At 39.2% G+C, this 15,399-nt stretch overlaps 1 protein-coding gene across 12 annotated transcripts in view; it reads right to left on the reverse strand.

The window, feature by feature from the left end:
- The window catches only part of Arnt (aryl hydrocarbon receptor nuclear translocator), a 60,347-nt gene that overhangs the window by 9,256 nt on the left and 35,692 nt on the right, over positions 1-15,399 (reverse strand). For 8 of the 12 annotated variants that reach the window (XR_778737.2, XM_010616425.3, XM_010616429.3 and 5 more), the window contains 8 exons: positions 14,825-14,963; positions 12,549-12,614; positions 11,941-12,026; positions 9,363-9,439; positions 8,242-8,376; positions 5,283-5,357; positions 3,845-3,996; positions 134-244 (listed from right to left, as the gene is read on the reverse strand). Coding sequence is in view for 11 of the 12 variants with exons in the window: in XM_010616425.3 (XP_010614727.1) it covers positions 134-244; positions 3,845-3,996; positions 5,283-5,357; positions 8,242-8,376; positions 9,363-9,439; positions 11,941-12,026; positions 12,549-12,614; positions 14,825-14,963 (841 nt within the window). In the remaining variant the exon portion in view is untranslated. The remainder of the gene's footprint in view (positions 1-133; positions 245-3,844; positions 3,997-5,282; positions 5,358-8,241; positions 8,377-9,362; positions 9,440-11,940; positions 12,027-12,548; positions 12,615-14,824; positions 14,964-15,399) is intronic. The other 4 variants (XM_010616431.2, XM_019206377.2, XM_010616437.2 and 1 more) reach the window with 1 other exon arrangement.

Below are 15,399 nucleotides of genomic sequence, written 5' to 3' on the forward strand. Positions count from 1 at the left end.
ACAGGAAAAAAATTTTAAGAATCAGTAGTAGAAAGGGCCTTAAAAAATAAACCACCTAATAAAAACATGGGATTGCAGATGGCCACCGCTTGGCAGTGACCACTCAGTAGATGACTGTTTCACCATTTCTTACCTGGGTGCCAGCTGCCCTGAGCCCATCTCCAGGGGTAAATTAGCTGTGGGACCCAGCTGAGACCTCTGGACGGTGTGAGACAGGGTAGGCCGTGCTTCCTGGCTAGAGTTCCTGTGAGAGTAAGAACAGAGAAAGAGAAAGACAAAGAATTTGACTCTGTACACAAAGCGTTACATATTCACACATAGGTGGGATAATCACTCTTCTTGAAAGACAGATCCCATAATACCAACTCCTCATGATGGATCTGCTATGTATTATAAACACGTACTAATAAAAAAAAAGTGTAATTCCATAATTCAAATTACCGACAACATGGCACAAATACAAACTAGGTCCCAAGGCACAAACAAGGGTTCAGGCTGTTTGGGCTGTAATTCCTAGGTATTCAATACCTAGTTGTTATGGGTGATGTTTACTGTTTTTTCTTTAAAACCATAAGTAAAAAACTCAAAGTAAAGATACTGAAATGTTATCAAAGACTACCTGGAGCATGAGAATTTAAAAAAAATATCTATACTTTTTTTTGTTTGTTTTTTGAGACAGGGTCTCACTATGAGGTTGAGACTGACCTGGAACTCACTATGTAGCCCCCCAGGCTGGTTTCGAACTCACAGGATCCTCCTGCCTCAGCCTCCCAAGTGCTGGGATTACAGGTGTGCGCCACTATGCCCAGCCCTTATATATACTTTTTTGTTTTTGGTTCTTTGAGACAGGGTCTCCCTATGTAGTTGAGACTGATCTGGAACTCACTATGTAGCCCAGGCTGGTCTTGAACTCACAGCAATCCTCCTGTCTCAGCCTCCCGAGTGCTGGGATTACAGGCATGCGACACCATGCCTGGCTTTATATATACTTTTCAATACCCTCCAAATAAAAAAATAAATAAGCCAGGAGTGATGACACATGCCTGTAATCCCAGCTACTTGGAAACTGGAGACAGGAGGATTACAAATTCACAGGCATGCCCAAGCAACTCAGCAACACCCTGTCTCAAAAGAAAAAAAGAAAGGGCTGGGGAACGAAGCTCAGTAGTAGTTTGTCTAGGAGGTGCAAGCCCTTGGGTTCAATCCCCAGTACCACACACACACACACACACACACACACACACACACACACACACACATGGTGGGAAAATAATATATAAAAGAGAAGATACAATTATACCAGAACTTTAAATCTACAAAAGGACTTAAATTTTTCAAAATCTGGATCTGTGGAATGTAGCTCAGTGATAGGGTGATTGCCTAAAATGCATGACACCCCGTGTCTGATCCCTAGCACTACCAAAGTTTAGAAAAAAATTTCAAAATTTAAATAAAATGGGAACATAAAGTGATGGCACTCACTTGTAACCCTAGATACTCAGGGGACTAAGAGTTGGAGACTATCCCGAGCAATACAGTAAGACCCTGTCTCAAAGTAAAATTTAAGGGCTGGGGATTTAGCTCAGTGGCACTGCACCTGCCTCACAAGTGCAAGGTCCTCAGTTCAATCCCTAGTACCAAAAAATATATATATCCCCAGTACCACACACACACACACACACACACACACACATTAATTAATCAAAATAGAATTTAAAAGGGCCATGGATGTAGTTCCGTGGGGAGAGCAACTGTCTAGCATGTGTGAGGCCCTGGGTTCAAACTTCAGTACCACAATAATGACTAAGGTATATATTTGAGTCGTAAATTACTAAAACTTTCTAACTCAGTGTACTGTACTTTATTGTTAGTTAGCAAGGAACTAAACTTTATGTTCCCAAGAGGTTCAATGGGATATATTATTATCCCTGGTATCATTATTCATAACCTGACCTTCAAGAGGCGGATTCAAAACCAGTTCTACAGAAGTGGCCTAAATGGTGTGAAGAGATAACCTGACAACTGATAACCACTTTGGTGGTGTCAGGGCTTGTGTCTGGATGCCCTCAAAGCCTCAGGTGAAGAGGTGGCTGGACCTAGGGTGTGAGTGGCACCACAGAAAGGCAGGCTTGGTTGCTGCTGCTCGCTGCTTCTTCACTGCTGCTGCTGCTGCTCTGCTGCCTTCTGCCCATCCTCTTTGGCATGGACTGTTGTCCCTGTGGTGCCTCTCTGCTATGCCGCCCTGCCTTGAACCAGATGACTATGGACTGCAACCTCTGCAACCTCTGACTCAAATAAACCTTTCCTCCTTTAACTTGTGGGTGTTGGGTATTTTGTCACAGCAGCAGAAGTACCTAAGACAGATTTTGTACCAGAGAAATGGGGTTGCTGTGCGACTGTACCTGACCATGCTGTTCAAAAGCCTTTTGAAATGGCTCGTGGGAAGAGTTTGGAAAAGTTTGGAGATGCTGGCTGATCAAGCAGCCTTAGAATGCTTTGAGCTATACTTAATGAGAGATTCTGGTCAGAGCTCTGAACACCAGAATGCTGACAGAAATGCAAGGTAAACCTCTGAAACTGTGAGACAAAATAAACTTTTCCTCCTTCGTAGTTCTCAAATTATGTGGTCAAAGCAATAGAAAGCTAACATACCATGTAGCCCAGCAGTTTTATTCCTGGATATATATACACTAAGAGAAACAGAAGCAAATTTCCACACAAAAACTAGTACAGAAATGTTCACAGCAGCATTCAAAATGTATCACAGGCACACAATGGAGAATTATTTGGCAATAAGAAGAAATGAAGGACTGATACATGGTATAACATGAGTGACCCTGAAAACACTATACATATTACACTACTGTCACAAAGGAGCCACCTATTCTATGATTCTACTTACATTAAACATATAGAAAAGGCAAATTTATAGAGGCAGTGCATTAGAGGTTGTTATAAAGCTTCAAAAGAAATAGGGAGAATGTTACTGGGTATTGCATTCATTTTTTCTTTGTTTTTTTTGAGACAGGGTCTCACTATGTAGTTCAGGATGGTCTTAAGCGCACTACGTAGCCCAGGCTGGCCTCAAACTTGAGGTGATCCTTCTGCCTCAGCCTCCCAAGTGCTGGGATTACAGGCGTGCAACACTGTGACCAGGTAGTGAGGATAAAAATGTGCTTAAATTAAGATTGTGGCAATCATGGAATAACTGTGTGGTACCCTAAAAACACTACTTTCAGTAGATGAACTGTACAGTACATGAAACTGTCTCAATAAAACATTTTTTAAAAAGCTGAAACAGAAAAGAAGAGAAACTAAGAATAATTGGATATATTTGTGGTCTAAGGCAAATCATGGTCTATGCACCAAATCCATCTCACTGCTTGCTTTTGTAAATAAAGGTTTACTGGAACAAAGCCATGTAAATTTAATTTCTCTCTGAATATTTTCAAGCTGTAATACCAGAGCTGAGTAGTTGCAATGCAGACTGTATGGCCCACGAAGTCTAAAATATTTACAACCTGGTCCTTTACAGAAAGAGTTTGCCCAACCCTGGCTTTAGATTAAAATTCTGCCAGACTAAAGCAATAAACTCGTTATAAAAAAAATCGTTAACACTGAAACATAAGCAAACCCTTTCATCTGATGACATACTCTCTGGATAATTGTTTATTAAAATCTTTTTCTACCTTGATCGACTATATCAAATCCTGTAAGATGGAAAAGAAGGAACTTTAAAATAATAGTGTTTAGTACTAGAAAAGGAAAGGAGATAGTTTCATAAGGCTAAGCAGACTTAGCACACAAAAATGCCAACCCTGGAAAAGGAAGGAAGGGTACATACTTCACAATGGTATTGGTACAGATGATGTACTCAATTTCATCTGAGTAAGGGTTCTGGAAGGTAAAGGAGCTGGTTCTCATCCAGAGCCATTCTCGATTCTTAGACCGAAACCGGAACATGACAGACAGCACCTGGCCTTTTAACTTCACCACCTAAAAAGGTTTTCATGCTATCAGTGGAATTCAGGGACAAAAAAAAGCTTCCCCCCCCAATTAAAGAAAAATGTTACCATTTCTACAATCCCAAGACTCCTGTGGTGTTTTCCCTGAAGCACCAGTCTTTTTCAATGTTAAGACAACATAAGAAGGCTGGGATGTAGCTCAGCGGTACAGTGTTTGCCTAAAGGGCACAAGGCCCTGGTTTGATCCCCAGTATCAACCCCCCCAAAACAAACAAAAAAACCAAGGCAGGTAAAACTAAGTGATTAAATAAAGAGAAAGTGTATTTATCACATTTTTTTCCCAGAGTCCCATGTGATGTGACCATTCTAGTCAAATAAAAATAACAATTCTTTTCAGGAGAGAATGCCATTTCTCCACTTTTGTTGAAAAGTCCATTAAAGAAATGCTGAGCTACCTTTACAAATCTAAACGAGAAATTTAAGTTCAATGGCAATTAATATAGTTTATGCATTGCTCTTCCATCCTAGATTTTTCTCCTAGACCTGAGAATTTATTTTCACAGTATGCATGTTTTCTACAAATAAAGTTGGTTTTCGTCTTATTTTGCTTTTATTTTTATAAAAGTAAGCTCCACAAAACTTAAGTTTAGACTATATTAGTTTCTAGTGTCATGAAAAAGAAAGTAATCTTTTGATTCTTCCAAACATTAAAAAAAAAAAGTAGCAAATAAATATGCTACTATGTGTCAACTCCTGGGGTTATGTGCCTTATTTCCATTATTTAAACTTCCCGACAACTCTCTGTATTATTATACCTACTGTATCTATAAAGATACTACTGAGACTTACAGAGGTCAATTAACTTGTCTAATAAGAGCTGTTAATGAAAGCAAAGTCTATTACATTCACCAAATATTTTTAAACTGCCAATTATCTATAAAAGAATTTTGGGAAACAAATGTTTGTACTATAATCCACAGACTAGTAAATCCTGTGATACTTTAAATAGTTTGAAGACAGTTCCTTGGCTAGAACTAGTTGGACACAAGACAAGTCGTTAGCCAAAGCTAAAGGGAAACGTCTTCATGAGTTCAAGGGCAGCCTGAACTACATAGTGAGACCCTATCTCAAAAATAAACAAACAAATAAATGAAATTCCTTGGATATCATCCATAATCCCTAAGTATTATCTAAGTACAAAGAACATAAAACTGTAGCACCTGCCACGGTGCTTAATTAATCAGTGGCCAACAAAAACATGGAGTAATGTGATAGATAGAAATGTGTATTAATATCCAATCCAGAAAAAAAAGTTACCTGTTGGAAGCTGTCTCTTAGAAGCTGCTGATCCTCAGGATGACAGAATTCTACAATATTCTTTCCCAAGAGTTCCTAGAAGGGACAAAGAAGAGTATGATATTATATATACTGTTACGGTCACTTAACTTTCTTGGTCTATTAGCTGGAGACTTGGATTTATTTCTCCTGTCTTAATCCTAAAATTATAAATTAGTGGAAGGGGAATAAAAAAGAAAAACGATGGAATCTGCTATAAGCACATTTTTCTTTTTCAGAATCCACACTTTTTTTTTTTGGTACTGGAGATCGAACTCGGGACCTTGCGCTTGCAAGGCAGGCAGCGGAACCACTGAGCTAAATCCCCAGGCCCCCACACATTTATTTTAATAGCACTTATTAGATTTGGGGTACAACTTACATTTATAAGTCACCCTTTTAAAGTGTGCATCTGATTATTTGCAGCTAGGCAATCATTACTACGTCAAGTTCTGTAATACGTTCATTGGGACAAATAATTCCTTTACACCTATGTGTATTCAATCTATTTGCACCCCTCAGCCAACCACTGATCTGCTTTCTGGCTCCTCAGTTTTTAGTTTTCTAGAAATTTCAAAGAGAATCACACAATACATAGTATTTCGAGTCTGGCTTATTTCACTTAGCTAGTATTTGTGAAATTAATCTATGTTGTTGCATGTATCAGTACTTTATTCTTTTTATTTTTTTAATGAATGTTTAATGAACATCCCACTTTTTGGCTATTTTAAATAATACAGCTATGAGCATTTATGTATAAATCTTTCTGTGAACATGATTTCGTTTCCCTTGTAGATATTCCAGAGTAAAATTGCCAGGTTGCAGGATAAGTACATGTTTAACTTTTCAGAAACCGCCAAAATGTTCTGATAAAATAGCTGTACCATCTTGCATTTTTACCAACTATGTATGAAGGTTATAGCTTCTATCCATTCTCAACAACATTTTTTGATTATAGCCATTCTAGTGGATATGTAATAGTACTTCAATGATTTTAATTTATACTTTCCCAATGATTCATGATGTTCAGCATCTTTTCATGTGCTGTTCGTATTTCTTCTTTAGTGAAATAACAAATCTTGTGCTCTTTCTACTAGCTGTTTGTCTTAAGTTCTAAAAGTTGTGTATATATTCTAGATCCAAATCCTTTTTCCAGATACAATTTGCAAATAGTTTCTCTTAGTTTGTGCCTGTTCTTTTCACTTTCTTTTGGGGGGGTGTGTGGTCTTTTGAGACAGAAGCCCACTGTCTCAGCCTCCCAAGTGCTGGGATTACAGGCCTCCACCACCACACCCGGCGTTTTTTTTTTTTGAAATGGTAGCAAAGTTTGCTTGAAAAAGTAAAAGCAAAGAGTGAGGAAAAAACTGGCTCTGCAGAGCAAGCTTGGGCCAATGAAAAGAAGAAAAAGCAAGATAAAAGTATACCCTGGAGAACGCAGTACAGGCCATCCTGAGGAAAGCCATGATAGCAAGTTACTTTCTTTTTTTTTTTTTTTTTTTGGTACCAGGGTTTGAGCACAGGACCTTGCGCAGGTGGCGGCACCACTGAGCTTAATCCCTAGCTCAAGTTACTTTCTTGTTTTTGTTTTTTTGGTATGGGGCTTTAACTCAGGACCCTTGTGCTTGCGAGACAGGCAGCAGAACCACTGAGCTAAATCCCCGGCCCTCCAAGTTACTTTCTTAATGTTACCTTTTCATGAGGGCAAATTTTTAATTTTGGTGAAATCCAATTTATCAATATTTTTACTTTGTAAGTCATGCTTTTAAGTATCATACGAAAAATCTTTGCCTAAGACCAGAAAGATTTTCTCCTATAATTATAATTAGCTTTTAAATATTTTTGCCCTTTTAGGTGATTCTGTGTAGGCTACGAGGTAGGGTACAAGAATTCTGCATATGGATACGCAGTTGTTCCATCATTTGTCAGGAAGACCTCTGCACTGCACTGTCCTGGCACCCTGCTGAAAATCAGCTGACTACACACATAAAGACAGGCCATTCTAGTCTGCTGGTCCATGTACCTATCCCGACACTCACAGCACACTGTCTTGACACAGGCCGTGTAGCAGGTGTTCAATCAGGAGTGTAAGTCCAACTCTGTCCTTCATGTGCAAGCTCTGTCGTCTCACACATTCACAGTCACAAGTACCTCCAGGCACTGACAGTTTTGAAAGTTTATATAATAAATTCAGGGATAGTTAACAGGTTTGTTAAGTGAGTGAGTTATAACTGATGGTTATTATTCCTCTAGCTCACCATGTCCGTATACCCAATTAAAATAAGCACTTTAATTAAAAAAAAAAAAGTTACAGGAATAATTAATTTATTGTTAACAAGTCACATGTTCTATGCACGAATGTATGTGCTGTTCTTTCATTGGACTTGTGAGGCAGTAGATCTGTTCATACTAGTATCACCACAAACACGTGAGTAATGTATCACGTTACAACACTGTAACAGTGACAATGTCGCAGACAACGGGATTCTGGAGCTCCATGATAACCTAGGGGGCCACCATAGTATATTTAATCTGTGGCTGACTGAAACACTGTTATACAGCATGGAAGTGTATTTCCTATGGGTCCGCAAATACCCTTCCCACTTATGTGAATAGGTTGCTCATAAAAACGTTCATATAAAGTGAAAATATATTTAATAGGCAATTTTAAGCAGCAAAAATAAAAATAAGCACTTTAACAATAAGAAAAATGAACACATATTTGTGTCTTCTGCTCCCTCAGTTTCGGAAACCACAGTTCTCTAGAGGAAATAATAGCGTTGGTAGGAAGAACAAGTTTAGCTCCTGATAGACTATGACCATCTCTTTTTCTGAGCTGGAGCTGACATGCTTTGGCTATCTCTGAATCACACGATTGTGCATCCCCAACACTGGTGAGGGAAGAGAGGCCCGAGTGTGGGGATGTCGCAGCTGCACTCCTCACCTGTGGCTGGTAGCCAACAGTGGCCACGCAACGGTGATCCACAAAAGTGAATATCCCCTCAATGTTGTGGCGGGAGATGAACTCTGTTGGCTGACAAACATTACTCATGTCTGTACAGTTAGGAGAACTAGTTACCTAAGAGGGAAGAGATAAAAGTGAGGTAAAACGATATCATTCTTTATATGTGTATTTTAGACGTTTTCATAGTTATTTTCATAGCATGAGACTCTCAGTTTCAAGAATTTCTAAACTTTCACATCTCATCCTGAAAGGAAAAAAATGGCAATTTTAATCAAATAAAATCTAGCTCGGCTCCTATTTATGTACTCTTTAACAAAAAATGAATTCAACCCAAAGCCTTCTTACTTTTATCTGATCGGGCTGTACTTCTTATTTATATATGAAAATTATGGTCCAAGTAACCAAGAAACTTATCTTTGCTTAGGAATCAAAATAATTCCACTTCAAGGTGCCGAATTCGATCCCTGGTATACCCCCCCATTCCACTTGCCTACTGTTAGTCGTGTAACGATAACATAAAGGGGATTTTGTTTTGGATGGACATGATGCTGCACGCCTATAATCCTAGCAGTCCTGGACTACAACATGATACTGCATTCCATACTGAGCGGCAGAAGTAAGAAGATCACAAGTTCAAGTCCAGCCTGGGCAACTTAACAAGATCCTTTTTTTTAAAGGCCTGAGAATGTAGCAGGTGTGAAGGCCTTAGATCCTTAGAACTGAGTGGGTGGGTAGGGAGTGTTTAACCACAAATAGAAAATTCTCCATGATAAAGCTAAAAACAAAAAAACTGTAAGGGGGGCTAGGAACAGCACATAGTCCCCACACTCAAGAAGCTACAGGAGGAGGATCACTTGAGCCCAGAAGTTTGAGACCAGCCTCAGCAACACAGCAGAAACCATTATCAACAACAATAAAGGGAAAGACTTCCTTCTTTTCATATTTTTCAAGTTTTGCTAAACTGAATAGTAGCAATGTTCACAGCAAACACTGTATTTCCTCAAATGTTCAAGAATTCTTCATTTGTATTCAGAGAGTAAAAGAAAATTAACATGAACAGGTTCTAAATGAAGAGATGCAGATGTGGAAAATTCACTTGCCTGCAATCTGCCAATGGCAACCAGGCAAAACTTGCTCCCCTGGCCAGCCTCTGGGTCATCATCTGGGAGGGAAACACCTTTAAGGAAGGTGAGATAAAAAGGAGTAAGAGATCTCAGAAGGCCTTCACAAGTCAGGTGAGTTGTAACTCAAAATGCATTTGGGCATGAAGAAACTAGGCATATACAGCAAGACAGTGATAAATGCTAAGTATAAATGATTACACAGAATGTACCGCATGTGCCAGTCATTGTCTTAACTGTACGTATGTGTCTGTATATAAATTAGTGTAATTAACCCACATAAATTATAATAAACTGGAGAGTACAAGTCCTTCCCAAAGAAGTTTAAAAATCACGCTGGTCAAATCACACAGAAAGGCAACTGTGACCATATCATAGGTAGAGAGATGTCTTGGCAAACCTATGACTTTAGAAGTAAGTGAACAATCAAAAATGAAATTATACCAAACACCATTAATTATTTATGATCCTTGGAAAAGACAGAAGCCAAGTTCTACATGGGAAGGGAAGGATACTTTCTCCTCTATACTTTGCATAGTTATCTTCTTTTTATTCAGAAAAATAGAATTTCCTTGAGAGGTAGACAGAAGCATAAAAGATCACACATTACATATATTTTTATATAATATATTGGCTAAAAAGTTCAAATGTCATTGCCTATACTACTTTAAATTAACTTTTATTTAATATATTAACTATCATTTATTGGGTGCCTGTCATATGCCAGGGATGCTTTCCCTACATTAAATCTAATCCTCACAATAACCTTACAGAGGGTATACTATCACCAAATTAAGGTGAGAAAAAGGTTAAGCAACTTACCCTAGATCGAATTATTAAAACAAACAAACAAAAAAACAAACAAAAACAAACAAACAAAAAACCCAGAAATCAAACAAATAAAAGTTTGATCTCTTCCCAAAATATACCACCTTCCCTCTTTTGGTTTCTGTCTCCCCAAAATCTCTACTTACCAATAATTCCCACCAAGCAGGAAAAAAATAAAGGTGGTAAGACTCAGAAACTTTTGACAATTTTTTTTGTTCTCCTTTTTTATTTATGTATGTTTGTGACACAAAATAAATACATTCATCACGGGGAACTGGTACGTACATGTACTCCATCGTGATCTTTTTTACTCTTACTTTCTCTCCTTTCTCTTCCTGTCCCTACCTCTCCTTCCCATCTCCATAAAGTCTATCTCTCTGTTTTCTCTAACTTATTTTTATTTTTATAAAAAGCTGATCTCCAAGCCCCAGCCACTTCTCATATTCCTGTTTGACTTTAAGTTCAACTAAAGATACTCTGCTCTCAGCTTGACTTAGACCCTTTGCAAGGAATATCCTCTTTATAAATTACTACAATTAAGCTAGCTTCCTACTATCACTCAAAGCCTTGCTCCTATTTTTAAAAACTTTCCCGGGCCAGGGATTTAGCCTAGTGCTTCTGGTGCCTGCTTCACAAGTGCAAAGATCTGAGTTTGATCCCCAGTACCAAAAAAATAAAATAAAATAAAAAATAAATAAAATATTAATTGCAAATTAATTGCATTAAATACTAATGTTTCTGTGGGCCAGGGATTTAGCTCAGTGGTGCCACTGCCTGCTAATGTTTCTTGGAAACAACTGCTCAGGACACAGGCATTCAGTGTACATTATTGTGAATCATCACATTTTAAAACTACTCCCTTAAGGGCCGGGGATTTAGCTCAGTGGTTCCACTGCCTGCCTTGTAAGTACAAAGGCCCAAGTTCGATCCTTGGTTAAAAAAAAAAAAAAAAAAAAAAACCTCCCTTAAGCTTGGCACAATAGTGCCAGCTACCTGGGAAGCTGAGGTAGGAGAACTGCTTTGCCCAAGAGTTCAAGGACAGATGGAGAAACACAGTAAAACCATTTTTTAAAAGCTAAATTTAAAATCTCTTAGCCAGGCATGGTGGCACGCACCTGTAATCCCAGCACTCAGGAGGCTGAGGCAGGAGGCTCGCTGTGAGTTTCAGACCAGCCTGGGCTACATAATGAGTTCCAGGTCAGTCTCAACTACATAGTGAGACCCTGTCTTAATAAACCAAAATAAATAAATAAAAATTTAAAAAAATAAAACCTCTCAAAAAAGTTGTATTCGGGCCAGGAATTCCGTCGTTTGCTTTGCAAGCACAAGAGCCTGAGTTCAATCCCCAGTACCAAAAAACAAAAATAAAACAAAACAAAAAACTGTATTCTCTAATCTAACCAATACTGAATCCTTTTCAAGTTTGAGCAATCCATCACCCCAACTGGAATATAAGAAGATCAACAATGGATGTACAGGCTGGGGATTAAGCTCCGTGGCACAGCACCTACCTTCCAAATGCAAGGTCTTAAGTTGGATTCCTGGTACGGGGGGGTGGGGAATGGATGAGAAGGAGACTTCTTTGTCACATTTTCTTTGAACTTACACCAAGGACATTTCATATACCAGGTACATAATAAATGTTGTAACAACTAAATGTGGGTAACTTTCTTGGTCTCTCTGGGCAACCAAGTACACCAAGGGAGAAATCACCATGCAACTTTCCTACCTGCCGGAGGCCAGGCCTTGATGTAGCCCGTACAGTGAACCACTACAAAATGAGGTTCTCCATCCTTCACAGAGCCAAGTCCATTCCTAGAAGAGTAACAGAAGTCAGGGGGAAAACACTACAAAATAAATCTTAAATGGCAACGCTACCATTAACTTTCAGCTCAAGTGTTTAGAAAACAGGATAGGCCAGGTGTGGTGGCACAAACCTATAATCTCACTCAGCACTTGGGAGGCTGAGGCAGGAGGCTTTAGCTGTGAACTCAAGCCTGGGCTACACAGTGAGTTCAAGACAGCCTGAAGTACACAGCAAGACCCTGTCTCAAAAACTACCACCTGCTCAAAGAAAATAGGGTTAATGGGTGTTTGAATCTTTCCCATCAAAAAGAAACCACCATATTTTCAACCCCCACACCAAAGTAAAACAACCAACAGGTACTGACTATAGGAAGAAGAAAATAGGTAAGCAGGACAGTTAAGAAAAGCTTCAGATCTCAGGAAAATATTCTAGGAAAAAAGGGATGAGCATGAAGGCTGCTGACAGAAAAGCTGCAGTAAGCTAGGTGACATGGGATAGTCACTACCGTCCCTTTGGTCTTCACAGCTTACCTGCATCTATTTCTCACAAAGCTCAGTCTATTCATGGAGACTGGGTCCACAGAGCTATTACCACACCTGTTTTAAAGAACAAGGAGATTAAAAGTCAGGATGCAATATCAATGAATTTTTCATAGTAACAGCAGAATAATGGGCTCTGGATACAATCAGACATAGAAAACTGCTAACAATGTTCCTAACAAGAAAAAAGGACAAAGAAAGGTAAGTCAGGTTTTAAGTTTTTCTAAAACTTAAAACTGTACTAGAATTAGAAGTAAAAAAATATCTCGCAGCTGGTGTAACAGCACATGTCTCTAACCCCAGTATTCTGAGAGGCTGAGGCAAGTGGATCGCAAGTGCTTTCAGGCACCCTAGTGACAATTTGTCTCAGTAAGGGCTGGGGACACAGCTCAGTGCTAAAACGGCGGTGGGAGGTGGGGGGGGTGTCATATCCTCTGCAAATGCAGAGATCTTCTACATCAAAAGTTGATCAGTCTTTTCTGTAAAGGATCAGATGATAAATATTTTTTGCTTTCTGAGCATACAACCACTGCAACTAATCAGCTCCGGCATTATAGTGTGAAAGTAGCCACAGGGAATATGTAAAGGAATGGGCATGAGTACGTTCCCATAAAACTTATTTACAAACAAGGAGATATGCTTTGCTGACTCCTACTCTACACTAATAGGAAGCTTAATCCATGTGGCAGATTTCATTGTTATGTACCTTGCTCCTACCAACCTCTTTGAATTACCCATAGCCAGATGTTGGGACACCCTCCCCAGTCTTACTTTCCCTCTCTCATTTCTGTAACATAAAAATAATAAGGGCTGGGGATTTAGCTCAGTGGTTCTGCTGCCTGCCTTGCAAGTGCAAGGTTCCAAGTTTGATCCCCGGCACCATAAACGAATAAATAAACAAACTTGCACAGAGTTTAATATATGCCATACTCTATCTTCACATATGCTAATTTATCTAACAGTCATAACTGATGAAGTCAGTATTAGTATCGTCTCCAATATTAGACGATGAAATCAAAGGATAAATAATCCCTATAACCCATGCAAAGTTTCAGAAGATAGTGTCACAGCTAGAATTCAAATCCATGGAATACTATGGGTGAAAACAAAATCACACAGCAGTCTGAGTCTTGGGGCTACTCTAAACTACTAAGACAAAGTTCTACCTTTTCCAGGAAATCTCTCTCTCTCTCTCTCTCTCTCTCTCTCTCTCTCTCTCTCTCTCTTTTGAGACAGGGTCTCACTAAGCTGCTCAGGCTGGCATTGAACTCAATGTGTAGCCCAGGCTGGCCTTGAACTGGCTATGATCCTTCTGCCTCAGTCTCCAAGTCTGATATTACAGGTGTGAGCCAACACTCTCAGCCAGGAAACCTTTCTTAATGCCCTACATATCATCTGTACCACACATCCTCTCAGTATAATGTAGATGAAGTTCAGAACACCACCTGAACTTATCCTGAGACTGTAGTTGATATGCCTTTTCGGGAGATAGCTTGGGGGTAGGGTGCTTGTCTAGCACATAGGAGGCATTAGGCACAATCCCTCCCGCCAAAACCATGATGCAGGGGTACTGGAGAGGGAGAGGGAGAGGGGCGAGGGGTGGGGAGAGAGAGACCTTTTCTTTCCTATTTCTCCTCTCCCACATCAGGCAAGCACGCTCCAGCTGAGGTACACCCCAACGCTAAGAGATGACTTTGCTCCCTGTGTAAAATAGACCATCATCCTTTCTACAGAACCCTAAAATGTACAGTAAGCATATAATTCATAAACACTAAATAGTAATCAAAAGACTTAAAAATACCTCAAATCTCCAACCTAATAATAATAGTACAGAAATGGTGTGAATACACAGATGCTGCCTGGTGATATAAAAGGAAAAATTATGGGTTTTAGAGTCAGACTACTATGGATTACAACCAAATCCTGTATTAGACACTGTCAACGTAATCTTGGAAAATTAACTGCTTTGAATTCAGGTTTTAATCAGCAAAACGGTAATAGGACTCTTACATCTTAGGGAAGCTGTGGGGATGAAATAAGACGACAGACATAAAAGCACCTGTCACAGTTGTCTGGCACAAGAGAAATTCAGTAAATGTTAATTCCCTTACTAAACATTTTATTCTGTGTTATAATCCATCTGGTCTTGAGAATTACATTTAATCCAGCTGGAACTTGGATTTAAATGCTAATTTCTCTGACAGAAATAAAAACCTTACCTCTTGATAATTCCTATGCCAAATCACAATCCTCAGCCTGACACTCACCTCATTCGACAAATAAATGATCTCCTTGAGCCCATGCACATCCTCATGGAAGACTGCTGACCTTCTTTTTTCACTGTTCCAGTTTTTAGATCCAGGATGCGCCCTGAAGAAGGGTGTGAAGAGCAATCTGGAGCGCGTTCTTGTGCATGGGGAAATGGGGAGAGATTCTGGAGGCAAGGATAAGTAAGCACCCCACGCATACCCACCAACCTCCAAAATGAGAACAGGCCAAGCAGCAGACAGGTTTGTTTAAAAGCCTAAAGTACTTCAGTCTCATCTATGAATCTCACTGCATGTTCAAAGGCAGCATGGAAAATAACCTTATACAAGGAAAGGCAGGTATATGCTACAGAAACACGTATTAAAAAAGAAAGAAAAAGAAACACTTTAGCCTCAACAAAACTGTTTCTTCTCCTTTATTTATGAAACCAAGGAGAACTTCTGGGGAAAAGGAAGAACTAGAAAAAAACAACATGCATAAAACATAAAAGAGGAGAAAACGAATGACCATATTAGAATTTTTTGCATTTTAATTACCTTTTTTTTTTTTTTTTTTTTTTTTTTTTTTCCGGGGG

This window comes from Fukomys damarensis, unplaced genomic scaffold (assembly GCF_012274545.1).
Source record: "Fukomys damarensis isolate Sample0158 unplaced genomic scaffold, DMR_v1.0_HiC HiC_scaffold_33, whole genome shotgun sequence".
NCBI classification, from domain to species: domain Eukaryota; kingdom Metazoa; phylum Chordata; class Mammalia; order Rodentia; family Bathyergidae; genus Fukomys; species Fukomys damarensis.